Source organism: Odocoileus virginianus, chromosome 7, assembly GCF_023699985.2.
Source record: "Odocoileus virginianus isolate 20LAN1187 ecotype Illinois chromosome 7, Ovbor_1.2, whole genome shotgun sequence".
Classification (NCBI taxonomy): Eukaryota; Metazoa; Chordata; class Mammalia; order Artiodactyla; family Cervidae; genus Odocoileus; species Odocoileus virginianus.
Window position 1 is genome coordinate 7,225,256 of NC_069680.1, and position 17,435 is coordinate 7,242,690.

Sequence of the window (17,435 nt, forward strand, 5' to 3'; positions counted from 1 at the left end):
ATACCAGGCTGGACTCTCTGCGAGGGGGAGGCCTTGTCCTTAGGTTCGGGGAGCCTAGAAGAGGAAACAGGGCTTCAAAAATCCAAGCCAGACAACAGTGCCTTCCCTGCCTTCTCTGGGCATGACCTCCTGATCCTGGAAGTCCCTGCTTTTGTCCCGAGTTTATGGGGAACCTGTGCTCTTGGTCACCACAGACAGCACAGTTGGGCTTCTTCTGTGGGAAGTCAGATCTTTAAGCTTCCTTAGCTGTGTTTCAAGGGGATACATGAACCCTCTAAAATGATGCACACATTTCAAAATGTACGGACACAGGGGCATTTTTTTCAGGGGAAAGGGTAGATAGCATGATCAGATTTTCAAAGTTAGGAGAAGAGACCATGTCTATCTACCAAATCCTTGGAAGCTAGCACAGTGTCAGGCAAGAGGAAATGCCCCCAAACCCTTCCCAAGTGACTGCTCAGAAGGTTTCAGGCACAGAACTAATTTAAATAAGTTCAGAACTAAACTGAAAAACAGCTTTCCTCCAGATTTTAAGAATGGCTGGATACAAACAGAAGCTGGCCTCATAATATAGAACAGTTTAACCCTCAACCACAGGCATCCCAGCCCCAGAGATGCCAGAGATTTGGAGGGGCCAGAAGCTGGGTTTCTCCTGCATGAAAGGAGGAGATTCCGAAAGAACACTGCTTGAAAGAGCTTGTGGAAAGAGGTACTCCCTTCAAGTGTCTCAGATTTCCGGTGGCTGGAGGAGGGCAACAGGGAAGAAGGGGTAAGGCTCAGCACGATGCTCTGTCAGCTCTCATTCACAGAGCAGGCTTGTGTTGAGGGCCCCATTTCACAGTTGGAAGGAACTGACTTGTACACATGTGATTAGCACAAGACAAGCTGGCACAGTGAGCCTGGGGTCAGGGGAGAATAATCTGGGGGTCATGCACACTTGCCTTGGGCTTGCCCTACACCTCATGCCCCTTCTCTAAAGAGTGGTGCGGCGAGGACCCGGGGGTCTGAGAGGCTCTTACTGATCTGGGCCCTCTGAGGGGCAATCCTGGCCACGGCTGGGGAGCCCTGGGCCAGCTTGGAGACGGTCCTCTCGGGGATGCCCAGCGCGCTGCCATTGGAGGCATTGCAGAGGATGGGCAGGCTGATCTCCTTCTTGGTGATGGGGGGCTCCGGGCCCTCGCCTTCAGCCGGGGGGGTCTCCTTGTCCCCGGATGCCTTCTTGTTCAGCAAATTGCTGATCTCCATGATGTTCCCAATGATCTCCACCGGGCCTGCCAGATTCTTCTTCCGTGCTGGCAGCTCGTCCTTGGCTTTCTTCAGGTAGGATGCTGGCGCCCAGCCCTCTTTGCCCAGGTATCTGCAGGGAGGAGAGGGACCTGGCATCATGGGGGCACCCTGGCCAGGCCTCAGGCTCCATCTGGCCTTGCCTGGCTGAGCTTTCTCTATCGCAACTGCAAGACACTTGGCAAAGCCACTACTCCGGAGAGAACTGAATGAGGGCCAGTGGAAAGACACCTGGAACACAACTTCTTCCTCTCTGTCTCCTAGTTCTTTGCCTGATCCCTCTTGGTGTGGGCCCTCATGGTCTGCAAAGTCAGGCAGACATGGGACCTTGACATGAGAAGGTTCTTCAGATTTTGGGTTGCCTAAAAGGTAGATTTTACAATGACCTGCTGCCTCATGACAGCAGAGAGCAATTCCAGAGAAAAGAAATGAGAAGATGGGGACTTCCCTGGTGGTCCAGTGGGTAATATTCCACTCCCAATGCAGGGGGCCCTGGTTCAATCCCTGGTCAGGAAACAATATCCCAATGCCACAACTAAGAGTTTGCATGCTGCAGCTGAGACCTGGTGCAGCCAAATAAATACATAAATAAAAATAAATATTAAAAAAAAAAAGGAATGAGAAAGTGAAGCTCCAATACTTTGGCCATCTGATGCAAAGAGCTGACTCACTGCAAAAGCGCCTGATGCTGGGAAAGATTGAAGGTAGTCCATGGGTTTGCAAATAGTCCAACACAACTTTGTGACTGAACATACACAGAGGTAGTTGGAAAGGAAAGTATGATCAGAGAAGTGAAGTGGAAGCACAGGTAACAGTCATGAAACCTGAGTTCTGGTCTATGGTACTTTGGAACACGATCCTCTCCTGGAGCTCAATTTTTTTTTTTTTTCCTCTTCTGCAAGAGGCTGGGATAGAGTAGCTGCAAACATTTATTCAGAAGGACAGACATAATGAAACCAACTGGGAAGATGTGTATAAAGAGTGCCCAAGTGGGAAAAGCATGCACTGCAGGAGGAGCAGACAGATCAAGTTCACAGAGCAAGTCCACAAACAGACCAACGCTAAACGGGACGACTCAAAGAACTCGGGCGAGGATGGGTTATTCAATGAGTGATCTGGGGATGACTGATGATCATCAGGAAAATCCAGTGAGACTCTGGCCTTATAACCGTATAGCAATATTAAAAATGCAAGTTGTGAATATCTCCTTAATCTTGGGGGTTGAGAAAATTTTTCTAAGTGGAACTCCAAAAGCAGAAACTATAAATGAAAAGCCTAAATAAAGCACATGACTGGATAAAATTAAAGCCTTTGGTATGGCAAAGCAAAAACAAAATGAAACAAAACAAAATGAAAACAAAACCCCAAACCCATAAACAAGAGCAAAAAGCAAATGACAGGGCCGACTTAATTTTAGGGGATTTGCTGACTTCTGAAAATAAGCTTTTCCCTTTTTCCCTCATGGTGTTGAGCTTTTACCCAAACCCACTGGGAACTTACTTCCTGGTCCAGCAATTGCTGGCCAATGCCCCAGAGTCTGGGGTGCAATGTCCCTGCCTGCTCCCTGGGACATCTGGCTCTCTGGAATGGCTCCTCCATGCCAGATGTTTGACAACAGCAGTCCCCCACCCCCTACCGCCTGCCTCCCTGATCGGGCCTGGTTCTTGGGGGCTTATTAGGTAGGAGAAAAGGGAATGTGAAAGTTTAAGGTTCTAACATGTTTGAGCTTTGCTGGAAAGCTCAGGTAGGAGGTGGCTTCCTATGTTCACTCACATGAATGTGCAGGCAGACTGACCGAGGCTTGTGTGTCTGGCTCCGTTTTGGGGCTTGGAAGGCACATATCAGTGAATAAATGGATGGAAGTCAGAGAGCAGGCAGACAGAAGCACAGTTTCAGGGGTGGATGGAAATGACTAGCAAAGTTGCCCAATTTTATGTATACCAACAACCAAGGCTCAGAAAAGCAGAGTAGCAGAGGGTAACACCGTGAGCAGCTGGCAGCATCTTGCCCAGAACCTGGTGCCCTTCATCTAGAAAGATGATGAATCTGCTGGACACTGCGAGCACCCTGTGTGGAGATGGGGGGCTGGGTCTCCTGGGAGTGGTCAGGACTGCTCACACTGTTCAGAGGGCTCCTGTTCCAAACCCCAATGTGCTCATTTGGTGTTACATGGATAAAATTAGATTCCAGACGGGAGATGCAAGGGAATCAGGAGCGGCTGTGTGTGCTTGGGTCCAACTTTGCTCACATCTGCTTTCCAGCTCTGGAGCACGGAATGACTCCAGAGGGAAGCGAACTGGAAAAGGAGGATGGGGAGAGAGTGGTGGGGGCGGGGGGGAGAAGGGAGGGGGGGAGAGAGAGAGAGAGAGAGAGAGAGAGAGAGAGAGAGTGTGAGTGTGTGTGTGTGTGTGTGTGTGTGTGTGTGTGGTGAGGGGCGTGGAGAAGAAAGGCAGGAAGTAAGGATCAACACAGAGCCTGGGATGCTGGGAAATGGCATATTTAAGGGGGTGTTGGCAACCTTCTTAAGGTGGAAACTTTCAGCAGAGTTTTCTCAGTTGAACCTCCCACTGGCTGAATGGCCATGCCATAGGGACAACAGTTGACTAGATGAACCAACTCAGTGATTTCATTGGTGATTTTATAAAACTAAGAAAAAAACCCCAGCAGCCTTGTAGATAACCTCTGGGTAGATGATTTAGGTTAGCAGCCTGCTAGAATGTTCCCTGGCCTTCCCATGCAGGCTTGTGGCAGCTGGATTGTGGGCTTGGCACTAGTTTCCACTGTCCAGGCACACAGTCCTGAACCACCTAATGGGACAGAAAGGGGCACCTCAGCCCCCGGACTGGTATGCACACAGCAGAGGGGCAGGGGCGGCTATGTCCTGGCAAGTTACACTAAGGTTCAATCCCAGGTGGCTGGTGATCTTCACCCTACCCGTCAGCACAGATCCATCTTAACACCACATGGTATGCATGTTACAAGCAACTGTCCTGTGAGTACCCCCACCACCTGGGCCACCTGCACCCTTGGTGGGAGAAGGCTCTGAACAGCACCCTGCCCACAGTGGGTCTGGGGTTCCCAGGTGTGGTGAGGTGGTCCTCATAGCCTACAACAGGGACTCTCGGTCATCAGGGTTACAGGCAGAGAAGAGAAACTGCATAAAGTATCACAGCTGAGCTGCTTCTAAAGGACCCAAAAACATTTCCTGGGAGTAAGCCACTTGGCCGGCCTGGGCAGCGGGGCCTGGAGGGCAGGACCTGGTAGGAAGACTTGAGTGAAGCCTGCAGGGTTGAGCCTGCTTCCCCGGGCGGGCGTCAGGAAGTTCCCCACGCCCCTTCTCACACCCCCCAGATGGGTTTCTCAGCTGGGAAGCAGGATGAGGCCCAAGGAGAGGGAAGGGCAGAGCAAGAGGCCTCTGAAGCAGGCCTGGGCTCAGGCCTCATTTCCGCCCCAGCTCTCTCTCAACTATGGAGCCAGCCCTGCAGAGTGGAGCAGCTGGGGCCAGAGCTTGTGTCTGGGGACCCTGGTGCTGAGCTGTGGGCAGCAGGGGCCGCCCGCTGCGACCTCAGCAAGGCCTTTGGACGCCAGCATTCCAGGTGGCCCAGGCTGCAGAGCATGCCGGGCAGCCAGGGCCGGACACAGAAAACCAAGTTCAGATGTGCTGGAGCCTCTTGCCAGATACACAGGGAGGTGCTGCACCACAGCCTGCAAGCCGAGCCGGGGCCCCTGCGCCCTGCTGGCCGTGGCTCGGCTCTGCTTTATGTGTCCCGTTTATGTGACCCGGGAGGGAATCTGCAAGACGAGCTGCTCTGTCAGAGCGCTTCAGCTGTGCGGAGCTGAAGCAGACAGGCCAGGCCGTGGGCACCCAGCTTTGGTCAGGATCTGCCTGCCAGCTGCTGCCCAGGACCGGCCTGGGGGCACCTCACTCCTCTGCTGGGGCTCCTACCTGATGTACCACCAGCCCTCCAAATTCTTCCGGATCACCTCCACGGTGACTCCCTTCTCAAAGCCAATCTCGTCCTTGCTTTGGCTGGCATAAGGCTGCACGGTGACATACTTCTCCTCTGTGGGTGGTGGGTGAAGCAACAAAGCACAATTATATGAGGACAGGGTATAGGTCCTTCTCCCCGTCTCCTTTTTCCCCTGGCCTGGCCTCACTTAGTTGGTGCCTGGAGTGTGCTGGGTCAGCCTCTGGCTTTTCCAGGAAAAGGAGAAGGGACCCAGCCTCATAGCTACACCCTTAGGTGGCCCTGCAAGGCCCAGGCAGCACAGAGCTGGCTCCCCCAGCCTCCCAGTCCCATAATTTCAGCCAGGGTGCAGGGGCCTGGAGTCCTTGGGGCCCCCAAAAATCCCTGGACTGAGGGCAGGGCCACTAAGAACCTGGCCCTCATGGGGCCTGAGTTAGGGAGTCTGAGAACAAACCTGGGTGTCCCCTCAATGTCCAGAGACCACTCAGCAAGCCCTCTCCTTCCTGAGCATGCCATCCATGCCCCAGGTCTGCTCTCCCAGCCCTTCTCCAGGCTTAAATCCCTCCTCTGTCCAGCCTTCCCACAGCTCCAGCGGCACCTCAGTCCCCCTGATGACTCAGCTGATCACCCGATCCCATCATTTCCCCAAGGGGACTCGATGGGCGTGCTTATGCGTCTTGTTAAGGATCCCGTGGCCACACGAGCAGTGGCCACGCTGAGAGCAGCACAGTCAGGCAGGAGCCCGAGCTGGCTAAGACGACCTCACCACTTAGCGGAACACTGCGGGGAGCTGCCTGCCCCGGGCTCCCAGTAGCACTGCACCCCCTGCTTGGGGCACCCCAGGAACTGGGAGAGGGGCACCTTGTGGAAGCTGAGGTGGTGCATAGTGGGTAGGTGTGGGGAGGCTGGGCAGTTCACATCTTCCTGGATTCCCTTGGGCCTGTCTCCTGGCAGGGACCCTGTGCCCCCAGAGAAGTCCTTGCTCAGGCTTCCAGGGAGGTGCTGGGGACAGGGAGACCCACCGCTGGTGGGGCACGGACACCCTGACTCCAGGGGAAGAGCCTCCCTGGAGGAAGGACTGGGGAGCGAACACACAGCCCCACCCTCGCCCTCACCAGAGAAAGAGAGTGCAGCAGAGATAGACAAGGACACCGACCCGCAGGATACTCTTTGGGAGGCTCACCCTGAACCTGTGCTGTCCGCTCAGACCTGGATTCCCCCTGGGGGCTGAGAGTTCCTGGCACACAGGAGGTGCTCCAAAGGGACTATGGAGTCCTCCGAGGAGGAGACTGGTGGGCCGAGCTGGGGCAGGATGTTGGCACAGAGCGGCTGGCTCTGAGACAGTTGCCCCTCACCCCATCAGCTGGACTGTGACGGGCTGCCTGCTCGAGCCTCTGGCAGCAGTGGAGGAGGGGGCAGCTGCCACCCTAACCCCTGGCTCAGGGGGGTCATCTGTTCATTCTGTCCTAGATTACTGGGGTCCTGTCTGTAGCCCTGTGCTGGTGGAGACAGCAGCTCCCTTTGGGGTGGAGACAGCTATCTTGCCTGGATGCAAGGACAGAGCTGGCAGGCCACTGGCCAAATCTGAAAGGCTGAAAAGGGGCCAAAAGTAGGCAATGCCCACCCCCTGCCAGGAGCCTCCATAGTTTTGCGTGCTATTCTCAACTGCAAGCGTTTCTCAGCATTGACTCGCTCCTGGAAGCTTTCAGATTCCAATCCAGCCGTGCTGGGGAGAGCCGCCAAGACCGCCTGAGAACCTGGTCCGGCCAGATTCTGACTTGGGCCTTTGAGAAGTTCCATGTTGTACAGTCCAGGCCCCTGCACTCCCACCCGTTCCTGGTCTTGCTCCATTTTCCAGTGGGACACCGTAAATCCTGGCTCAGGCGGTGGGATCCAGGGTCCTGAGGTTGGGGGTGAGCCGAGGCCTGGCCTCCACATTTTGCCTTTGCTCAGTTGGGCTATTTTTAAAAGGCTGTGGTTCACGCAGGAAGCCATCATTACAGTTTCCCTAGGCAAAGCTGCTTTTGCAGAGAAAAATTACAGCTCTTTTCTTGGGCAGATGAGAGGGGCCCTGCCCTGCCGCATGGCAGAGGACACGCCGACACCGTGTCATGGGGGGCCAGGCCCCAGCACTAGCCCCCCAGCCTGTGTGCTGAGGACAGAGCTCTGAGGGCCAGGTCAGAGTCCTGCTTTCCCCTGCTGCTCCTGGGGTGGGCAGACCAGGGATGTCGGTATTACCCAGGGAAGCTGAGCTGCTCCTGCACAAAACCCTCTTCGTGGTGGCCCTGCGGCTGACGTGAACACAGAGAGTTTATGCTCTCTGGGAACACATCGGAGTTTGTGCTCCTGGAAGAGATCTGGCTGGCTCGAGGGTCTGTCCTGCCCCGTCACTAAAGGCTCCAGGAGGTGAGAATTCGGAGCCCTGATCCCAGGCAGGGCAACTCTTCCAAATGGTCCATACAGGGGCTGTTTTCTGTCACATCTGGCTTGGATGATGAAAGTGTGGGTTACACCTCTGAGTGGACACGCGGTCCATGGTCTCAGTTCTTTACTCCCAGGTTTCCCTGAGGCAGAGCAGAGCCAGTCCCTCCACTAAACAGGGGCCACAAATCCCACCTTAGGAGGCCAGGCAGGAGGACGCCCAGACTGACAGAAATGACCTGGGGCGGGGTGGGAGGAGATTAGGGGTGCGACTGAGTCACTTGCATTGGTTGGGATCTCTAGAAAAGAAGTCCCTTAGGAATCAAGTTGAGGGAAGGGGCCTGGGAGTTTTGGGGGCACCTCTGGGCTTCTTGGAAGTGCTGAGGCTGTGGTCACTGTGATGTGCCATCAAAGGTTGGTTGCCACCTTGCCCCACGGAAGGCTGGCCAGGCCGCCCATGGGGTGGGTGGGTGGGAGGTGGACAGGCCTGTTCTGGTTTTGGAGGCAGGGGCTGGAGAGTCTTACAGTTTCCAAACCACAGACGCCTCCTCCTTCCAAACACTTTCCCCTCCGTCAGCAGTCTCCCTGGCTCCCCTCCCGGCCCCCACAACTTACTCAACCCCTCTGCAAGAGGCCTTTTGATTCCAAAGGCCTGGTTGGCTGCGGGACTCAGGGAGTGGAGGCCCCGGGGAAGCACTGCTTTTCTCTTGTCTAGTTATGTACAGCCCACTGCCTGCTCCCCCCTCGGCAGCTCGGCTGTTTGCAGCGAAGCTTCTCTTAGCCAACTTTCTGCATTTTCCTTGGCTGCCTGACTTAACTTAGCCCTAATTTAACTTAGGGCAAAGACCGGGAAATGATGTTGTTTAGGTCTCTCACTTAAGAGACAGAAGTTGTGGGCCTGTATTTGCTTGCATATTTGCATGTGTACGGGTGGCCATAGAATGAATGCATTCAGTTGGGTATTTGTGTCCACTTACATCATCGTATGTCTATAATTGTGACTACGTTGCCAACATACTTGTGATAAAAGTTATGATATGTGAGTGCATATGCACTATATGTGTACTTGAGGTAGCTGCAGAGGAATTCCCATGACGTGATAGTGTGGATAATACAGTTGTGACTAAAAATAATGCAATCGTGGAAGGGTCTACACGAGGCTGCCTAAGTGTGCATCTGTGAGCGGCCGTGTGCAGGGAACTGCAGGTATGCAGGTGTGTAGGGGCTGGACGGGCAGTGTGCTGAGGCCCTCAGGGTGGTGTGCTGGTGACTGTGCTTCACGGACTGAAGTGTCTGTGAGTCTACGTGGTTGTGGAGACAGAAATGTGCTTGGGGTTCACTGTGTGTTGGTGTCTGGAGTGGACAAAGAAAGGGATGGGGGAAGGTAAAAACCTTCCTCCCCGCACTTTTTCCAGGCCAGTGTCCCACTCTCCTTTGCTGCCGAGGCTCAGGGCTGTGTCCCAGCCTGGCCCCCCACCTTCCTCCTTCCACGGTCCCTTTGTTTCACATGCAGCCTGTTCTTTCTGCTTCGATGACTTGGCCCCCTGTCCTGCGCCAGCACCCAGGGTCCAACCTGTGCTCCACTCTCAGGACAAGCTGGGCTCCTTGCGGTCAGTGCTCTGACCTGATGCTGAGCCAGCCCCAGTAGAGTCCAGGCTTGTTGCTAACTTGGGGCAGACACCAAAACTAAGTCTCACAGTCCTTCAGAAACAAGCTTTGGGGGTGGAGTGCGAGACCCGGGGCATCCCTGCTATTCTGGAAAAGCCAGTACTCGTGACACACCCTTCTAGCTATGCCGTCATTGTCTGGAACATGCCCTCCATTCTCCTGAGGGAGGAGACACAGGCCACCCACTGGCCCTGGGGCTCTGGAGATCTTTAGAGGCTTGTTCAGAGGCCCGCCCCTAACTTCCCTACCTCCCAAGCTCCTGGATGTCGGAAAGGCTTCGGATTGGCAAATGTCTGGGTTCTCAGTCAGCCTGTGTGGCAGGCCAGGGGCCTCCCTGGAATCATCTTGACAAGGCTCAAGTCCCAAAGGCCAGGGCTGGGGTGCAAGAGACCCTGGCTGGACCTGCCTCATCCTTAGAGCTGGCGGGGGCTGTGCGCTTAGACCCGCTGGGTCTAGACTTTGCTCCCTTTCAGTTTCCCTGGAACTGGAGGACTGAGGAGGTGGGGAGTGGCTCCACCTCCTTCCTAGTCTGTCCCTAAATCACTGCCAGTACAACTTTGGTCAAGGAAACCCCTCCTTAGAGGAAGGAAGCAGGGAACAGCCGGGGGTGAGGGCACGGACCAGGCAGAGATTCAGACACACTCAATTCTCTTAATCTGCGGTTTCAGGACCAACATGGCCCTTCTCAGAGTCCAGCTCCCCCATGACCCTATATAAGTCCCATGACCCTGCCCCCAGGATGCTGGTCAAAGCCAGAGCCATCCCCAGTGTCACCCCAATTCCCAAGCAGCCCCTGCATCCTCCCAGGACCCTCCCCGCCAGCTAGAGTAGGTAAGAGGACAGTCTGGCTGGTGAATCTAGGTGAGGAGGCCACGGGGCAGAGAGGAGCAGAGCCCAGAGAAGGAGGAGAAGCATTAGTGAGAGAGAGAGAGAGAGAGGCAGCAGCTGGGGGTGAGCAGAAGCTAGCTCCACGGTCACCTCGGCTGTGCTGCCTGTTGACCATCCCGCCCAGCGTCCACCGGCGATCCAGGCGCCGCAGATGGGCCTTGCGTCTCTTGGACACTGGTGTGGGAGATGGCGATGGAGCACGCGGCCGACGGGCACCGGCGGAGAGAATGGAGATGAGGATGAGATGGGATGGGTGGGGAAGGGGTCCAGGGAGGGGAGGTGTGCACCCCTAGGTCTTCACATGCCTGGACCAAGCCCCAGTGGCAAGACAGGGCTAGATGGGCACAGAACTGACCGGTGACATCACTGGCAGGTGGCAAATAATCCAACCAAAGCCAAACTGTGTGGGTTATGCCCCTGAGCTTGGGAGGGGCTAAGACTTGAGAATCCCAGCACCTGAGAGGGAACGAGGCTCCATGGCTCCAGCCCGGTGCAAGGATGACCCTGGGAGGCAGCCCTGGAGGAAAACATGCCTCCCACGATCCCTGGGCATTGATGGCTCCCAGGAGCATATGCCCCCACCTCCACCAGAACTCCTATCAATCTCCCATCCCCATCCACTCACTCAGCAAGTCCTGCTTGTGAATCTGCAACCATGAGCTAGGCACCGCGTGCAGAAGGAGAAATGTGTCCAGGTGGAGACCTGGGGTCCCTTCCCCGGGGGACTTACAATTCTCACCATCCTGGGTTGCATTTGTCTTTGCTTTTTCAGTAATCCCCAGTGGGTCAAATCTGCTGAGGGCTAAATCTCCACATCTCTGCATCCCCAGGGCTCGGCAGGGGACTGACCCCTCTGAAACGTTGCTGAGTGAAGCACGACATCGGAGGATGCTGCAGGCCTGGGTGTGTTCCTGCCCCACACGCTGCCCGCTGAATTTCAGACAGTCGGGGACCTGCCTCCCAGCCGCTCACTGCTCCACACCCCTCCTGTCCACACAGGTCCTCTGGCTGCTGTGGACCAGCTCCACATGCCCCCTTGCCTTCCTAGGGGACACCAGGTGGGTCAACTCCCCCCTCCCAACCCCAGGCAGGCTGCCCAGGTCTGGGGGAGGAAGGCTGGCAGCTAAGAATCAAACTGTCCAGACACACCCCACCACAGCCCATCCAGGCCACCTGGGAAGTACTCGTTTTTCCAGAGGCAGGAGAGTGGCCTGTTTGACCTGCTTCCTGGAAGCGGGAGGCCTGAGGGATGGATTCAGTCCAGGCTGCACTGCCCGCTTACTATGTCACCATGGCAGGCCGCCAGCCCTCTGTAAGCCTCTGTTTCCTCATCTGTCTTTGGGGTTGACACCATCTGCCCTGGTGTGAAGTGAGACAAGGACTGAGCGGGCATAGTGGAAGAGAGATGAGGTCCTATGTGAGGTCACACTGGGAAGAACCCGAACAGCTGACCTCCCGGGGTGTGTCCACCTGGTTTCTCTGTGGGCAGAGGAGCTTCCCTCAGCTAGTGCCCAGCCTTGCGCCACCTTAGCAATAAGTAATGTTTACCCAGTTTAAACCAGGTGCCAAGACCATCTCACAAAGGCCCCAGGTAGTGGGCACTCTGCCCACTCTAGAAATGGGAGGCCAGAGGCACAAGCATGGAACGTGAGCTGTTAGGGAAGCTCTGATGGGATGAAGGGGTCCAATTTCTATCTGCAGGACTCAGGGGATCTATAATGGGGTGGCAACAGGGCCGGGGTAGAGATGGCCCGAGAAGGGACCAGGGTGGTGGGAACAGTGTAGAGACTGGTAGACACACCACAGATGCTGGGCCTTGGGCTGGGGGACTGAACCTTGAGCCCTTCCGTAGAGCTGGGGGTAGATGCCCACAATGTGATGATGGAATTCACAGCTGCCCAAACGTTGCCGGGTTACTGGCAGACAGATCCTGTCAAAGCGTGCAGCAGAACCTATTATCAGAAGGTTCGCCTTGAGCATCCATGTGTGTGCATACACACACACCCACACATGTCCTCTGAATGCGGAACCTGCGCTGGCTGCCTGGTTCTTATTCCATCGAGGTCAGAAGTCTTTACAACCCGCTATTGCTTGTTCTGTGCAAGGCACCCAATCTCTCTTCAAACCAGCTTGGCATCAGTGCCCACGCAACCTCTCAGGCTCTTTCCTGCCCACTGGTGTCCTGGTCCTCCAGCATCTCCCAACGTCTCCACTCTGGCTCTCTTGCCATCACCTTTTCAGGAGGGGCTCCAATTCCATACATACTCTCTCCCAGAATCGCTCATAAGCAAAATGCATCACAGAGAGGCGTTCAGCACGGTGGGAAGACCACCAGCAGAGGAGCTGACCAGGGGCTCAAGCCTTATGAGGACGGACATGTATCTAGATCTCCTGAAGCCTCAGTTCCTGCATCGGGAAAATGGAGATGGTGACAGAGCCCTCCCCAGCCTGGTCCCCAGGTAAAAGTACCAGGGCAGACACCTAGGAGTGAGTGAGGCCTCAGGTCACTCTAGGGATGGTTACTTCTGAAAATCCCTGGGATGACCCCCAGGATGTGGAACTGGATAGGAGGTGAGGCCTAGTGACTACAGACAAAACAGACCAGACCCAACTCAGGGGCTGTGACTCTGCACCACTGCAGTGATGAGATGGAGGAGAGGCTCAGCCCCAGGGCTCGGGGACCAGCCAGGAAGAACCGAGCACCTGGACTGAACATGACGGCCCTGCCCGATGGGGCCAGGAACCTGTCACCAGGCAGATAGGCACTGCAGGGGCTGTGGCCCTGATCAAGGGACTGAAACGCAGCGCTTACAGGGGAGGAAGGGCAGGGATCCAACTGCCCAGTAACCGACATTCGGGGGAAGGATGAATAAGGAGCTGGCGCTGGGCGGGCTGCTTATTTTGGCCTGGGCAGTGTGGAGTGGGGGTGGGGAGGGGCATGCCTGGAGGTGGCCTGAGCCCTGGGCGGCAGGCATCCATCCCCCTGGCTTTCAGAGGTGCCCAACTGGACGATCCTCACTGGCCGTTAGGGCAAGCCTTCCTGCTGCCAGAACAAGGGAGGTTTGGAAGTCACCAGGAGCAGGCAGGCTTGCTGGGCTCTGGCAGCCTGCTCTGGGGAATACCCAAGTCCACTGGACAGGCTGAGTAGGCCAGTGCTGGCTGCGGGGGAGGGGCGGGTTCTTGGAAACGCAATAGAGAAAACCCCAGAAAAACCTTTTGAGGCCAGAACTAATCAGGGAGGCTGACGGTGCAAGAGTTGAAGCCACCCCTGGGTTCCGGCAACACAGAGAAACGACTCCCCCAGCTGCCCACCATGTCCTCAGCCTGGGCTGGGCTAACAGGTGCCCGAAGGGGCGGCCTCTGAGCAGACTGTGAACAGCAGAAGTGGCATGCACACGGCCCCTTTGGGGTCGTCCCTGCCACAGAGAGTACAGTGCGGGGTGGGAGAGGCAAAGGTGGATCTTGGTAGGGACCCCCAGAGGAATCTAGGGCTTCTGAGGGGAGAGGGAGCTATAGAGGATGAGCCCTAAGACTGTTCTCCCCAGTCTCTGACCCAAAGTTATCAAAACCTGAGACCCAGACCCCAGGAGAATCTCCAGTCTAGTTTGAGTCCCATGCAGGACCAGCGAGGACAGACCTGGATAGGAGGTGAGCTTGTGGGCTGGCCCCAGGGAGATGGGCTCCCAGTGGAAGTACGGGGACCATGACCCAGTCTTTTCAGAGTTTCTGATGGTCTTAGGGAGAAGGGTGGGAAAGCTGTATCATCACCCCACCCCTTGAACCTGCAGGCCCTTACCATCTCCAGTCTTGGAGGTGTTGATATCTGAGTCGTCCCGAGTACCATTCTGGGCCTCCAGGTAGGTGGCAGGGACCCAGCCCTGCTCCTCAGAGGTGCTCACGAACCACCAGCCTGCAGCAGGGACAAGAGAGAGCGCAGCCATGAGAGTCAGTGGATAGCCAAGGTGGGGAGGGGGCCAGGACGAGGAGGAAGGGGCAGCGAGGAGGGCAGAGCACAGAGCCACATGGCTCCGGGCACCAGCAAATGCCTGGCCCACATCTAGCCTCCTGGAGCCCAGGTTCCTGGCTGAGGAAGGAGAGACCAACACAGTCCCTGAGAAGAGGGGACCTGATGGACCGCAATCCACTCACACAAACGTGTGATACATCTGAGAATGAAATGGACACAAACGTGTGATACATTTGAAAATGAAATGGACATGATATGCCCAACACATGAAAGTTACCTTGCGGGGAAGGTCAAGGGGGCTCCAGCCAAACACAGAGACCATGTAGGGTTTTTCGAGCCCACTAGGATCACTGGTGTGACCTGGAGTTGGACCATTTTCTCTGGTTTAATGTCACCTGGGGGTAAAAAGGCCTCACAAATACGTTCCAATGGTCACTGCTCCCACTTGCAGGTCAGTGGTGATTTCATGTCGGTGCTACTCACAGCTGCCTTCAGTGTGTTGACGACTCCGTTACAGTAAGTGGGCACTGCACCCTCGAGTGACCCTTGACGGTCATGGCCAAGTGAGAGCAGTACATTCGTTTTGTTTCCCGATTGTTGGCTCATTCATTCATCACTCAGACAAAAGCTGAGTCAAATACTCCAGACTCTGAAGCTGTGGCACTCCACTACTGTCTTCTGTTCCTTCCTAGAAGGTACTTTTCACAGGAGGCCATCTCTGCCCACCTCCTATTCTGATTCTTTCCTGCCTCCAAAGCCATTTGGCACTGATGCTCTTTTCTGTCCGTGACAGAGCTCACTCACCATTCCCAAATCTGGACTACAACCTGTCAAGAGACCCCAGGGCTCCTCCCTGGGCAGCACACTGAGGCCCCATCACTGCCCACAGCAGTGAGCAGCTGCCCAAGGAGGGGGCACATAGGGACCTCCAGGCTCTCCCAGCTGGGCTTAGCACCGGGAGGTGGAGAAGGCTGCCTGGGGGCTGCTGTGACAACAATGGAGAGGGGCAGAGGACAACGGTCCCACCCCTGCACAGGATCTCACACCCAGGGTCATACCTAGGTCTTCAACTTCCAATGCTCCAGGTCACTGGGCTGGGATAGCACACAGCCTGTGGTCTAGTCTTGAAGGCCCACTGCACCCCACCCTTTCCAAGAAATTCCACAACACTCTGCATGCAGCTCTGCAAACCTTATGAACTGCCATGATATCTGTATGATACTGTAACATCAGATACAGTCCTTGTATGTTTGTCCACACCCACAGAATGTCCAGCACTGAGAGTGGACCCTAAATAGAACTAGGTACTCTGGGTGATTAGGATGTGTCCATGTAGGTCATCAGTTGTACCAAATGGACCACTCTGGTGGGGGATGTTGACGACAGGGCAGGCTGCTTGTGTGTACGGGGGATAGGTGTATATGGGACCCCTCCCACTCAATTTTCCTTGACTTAAACTGCTCTAAGAACAAAAACAAAGCCTTAAAAAAAAGGAAAAGAAAAAGTTTCAGACAAGGGTCTGGACTTCTGAGGCCCAGCCCTCAGCTGGGTCACTGCCCCAGGGGACTCAGGGTGGAAGCCTTCATTCTCTCTCTCTGCCAGATTCAGGTCAATTCCCTCATCCCTCACCCAAGGGGGATGGGTGTGGGCCATGTGCACACTCCAGGCCTACCCACCCAGGCAGCACTGCCATCCTCCCTAGAACCCTGGCAATAGCCGCGTGGCTGCTTGGGAGGCTGTGGCTGAGAGACCCCAAAGCAGCCAGAAGGCATGGACTTGCAGGGGTCTCTGCCTGGGGTGGCTTCTCCCCTTCTCTCAGGCTGTGGGGGAACTTTCAGGAACTTCAACTGTCCCTGCCGATAGGCCCCAAGCCCAGTGTTCTTCCCCAGAGTCTGACTGGAGGTCACAGAGCTGCCCACCTCACAGACATTCCCGCCCTACAGCTCTGCCTCCTTGACCACAGGAGTGGGTGCATCTGGCCAACTGTGTTCTGACGGGCCTGTCACCTCCCCAGACACTATAACGGTTCACAGGCTTCTCCAGGAACAGACATGGGTGCTCTGGCAACCTGAACCCTAAGTCCCACATTAACCAGGAATCACAGGGGTATGGGGAAGAGATGTCCTGAGAGTTAAATCAATAAAGCAAAATCAGGCAATGGAGAAAGTCAGTCCTGATGACCATCACTTGATCCTGGGGCACAGAGGTGCTAAAGCTAGGCTGCCCTGTTGGACGTTCTCATTACAGTGAGCCAGCGACCTTCCTATGCTGTTCAATTGAGCCAGAGCAGGTTTCACACACGCCCTTAGTCAGCAGGGTTCAAACTAGAAGGTCCACCATCACAACTCAAGTTTGGAGAACAAAACCCAAGTCTGCTGGGCGCCTGCCGTCACAGACCTCAGGGGGAAGGATGGAGACCTCCGAGTCACTCTTGGTAAGCAGTCCCTCCCAAACCAAACTCCCCCTCACAGGATAACCTCCAAGAGCCCAGAAGAACAGTCATCACAGTCCCCAACTTGGAGTCATCTGGGGAGGGTCTGGAAGGCTGAGGCTCTCACATGCCTGCCCAGGTCCAGGTCCAACAACAGAAGTTCATAGGCTTTGGTCACCACACCCTCCAGTCCCTCGTCAAACTGTGTCCAGGGAGCTGAAAGACCAGTTCCAGCCTCCAGAGCCAAGCCAAGTCCCAGTAGGCCAAGGTAGTGCCCTGAAGGCCTAGCCTCAAAGGGAAGCCCTTCTTCCCAGAAGAGGACTCCCCAGGATGGACTCAGGGATCTTATGGTCATCAGACAGAACAGGGAATGTGTCTGGAGGAACAAAAGAGCTTGGATACGTGTGTCTCCCTGAGGATTTGCTGAGATCTCTCCATGCCCAGCTCCCCACCCCCCGGCCTCTTTTTCTATACCAAGGTGTGTCCATTGCCCACTCCACCCTCTAAAACAACCTGCTTGCTGTCTCAGTGGCAGCACAGTCCCTCCTTTTCTGTGTGAGTCCATGACTTCCCAGGAAAGCAAGGTACTTGGTGGTCTCCTGGATGGCTGGGCTGACTCTCTTCTAAGCTTTCTCTCTATTTTGGGAATCTGGGCCCCGAAGGCATCCTCAGCAGAGGTGAAGGAGGCAAGCTCCTCCATGGGCACCAGGAGGACTTACGGGGGTTCCTCCATCAGTTTCATCTGAGTTTGTCTGTGTTCTCACCTGTGAGTCTTCGAGCCTGCTGACCTCCTGCTGTCCTCTCTCCC

The 17,435-nt window shown here is 55.5% G+C and overlaps 1 protein-coding gene across 7 annotated transcripts in view; it reads right to left on the reverse strand.

The window, feature by feature from the left end:
* SH3PXD2A (SH3 and PX domains 2A) overlaps positions 1-17,435 on the reverse strand; it is a 247,748-nt gene that overhangs the window by 14,251 nt on the left and 216,062 nt on the right. For 4 of the 7 annotated variants that reach the window (XM_070470104.1, XM_070470105.1, XM_070470110.1 and 1 more), the window contains 5 exons: positions 14,026-14,139; positions 10,320-10,403; positions 5,231-5,348; positions 1,020-1,357; positions 5-54 (listed from right to left, as the gene is read on the reverse strand). In XM_070470104.1, the coding sequence (XP_070326205.1) occupies positions 5-54; positions 1,020-1,357; positions 5,231-5,348; positions 10,320-10,403; positions 14,026-14,139 (704 nt within the window). Of the gene's footprint in view, positions 1-4; positions 55-1,019; positions 1,358-5,230; positions 5,349-10,319; positions 10,404-10,959; positions 13,989-14,025; positions 14,140-17,435 lie in introns of those variants that run through there. The other 3 variants (XM_070470106.1, XM_070470108.1, XM_070470109.1) reach the window with 2 other exon arrangements.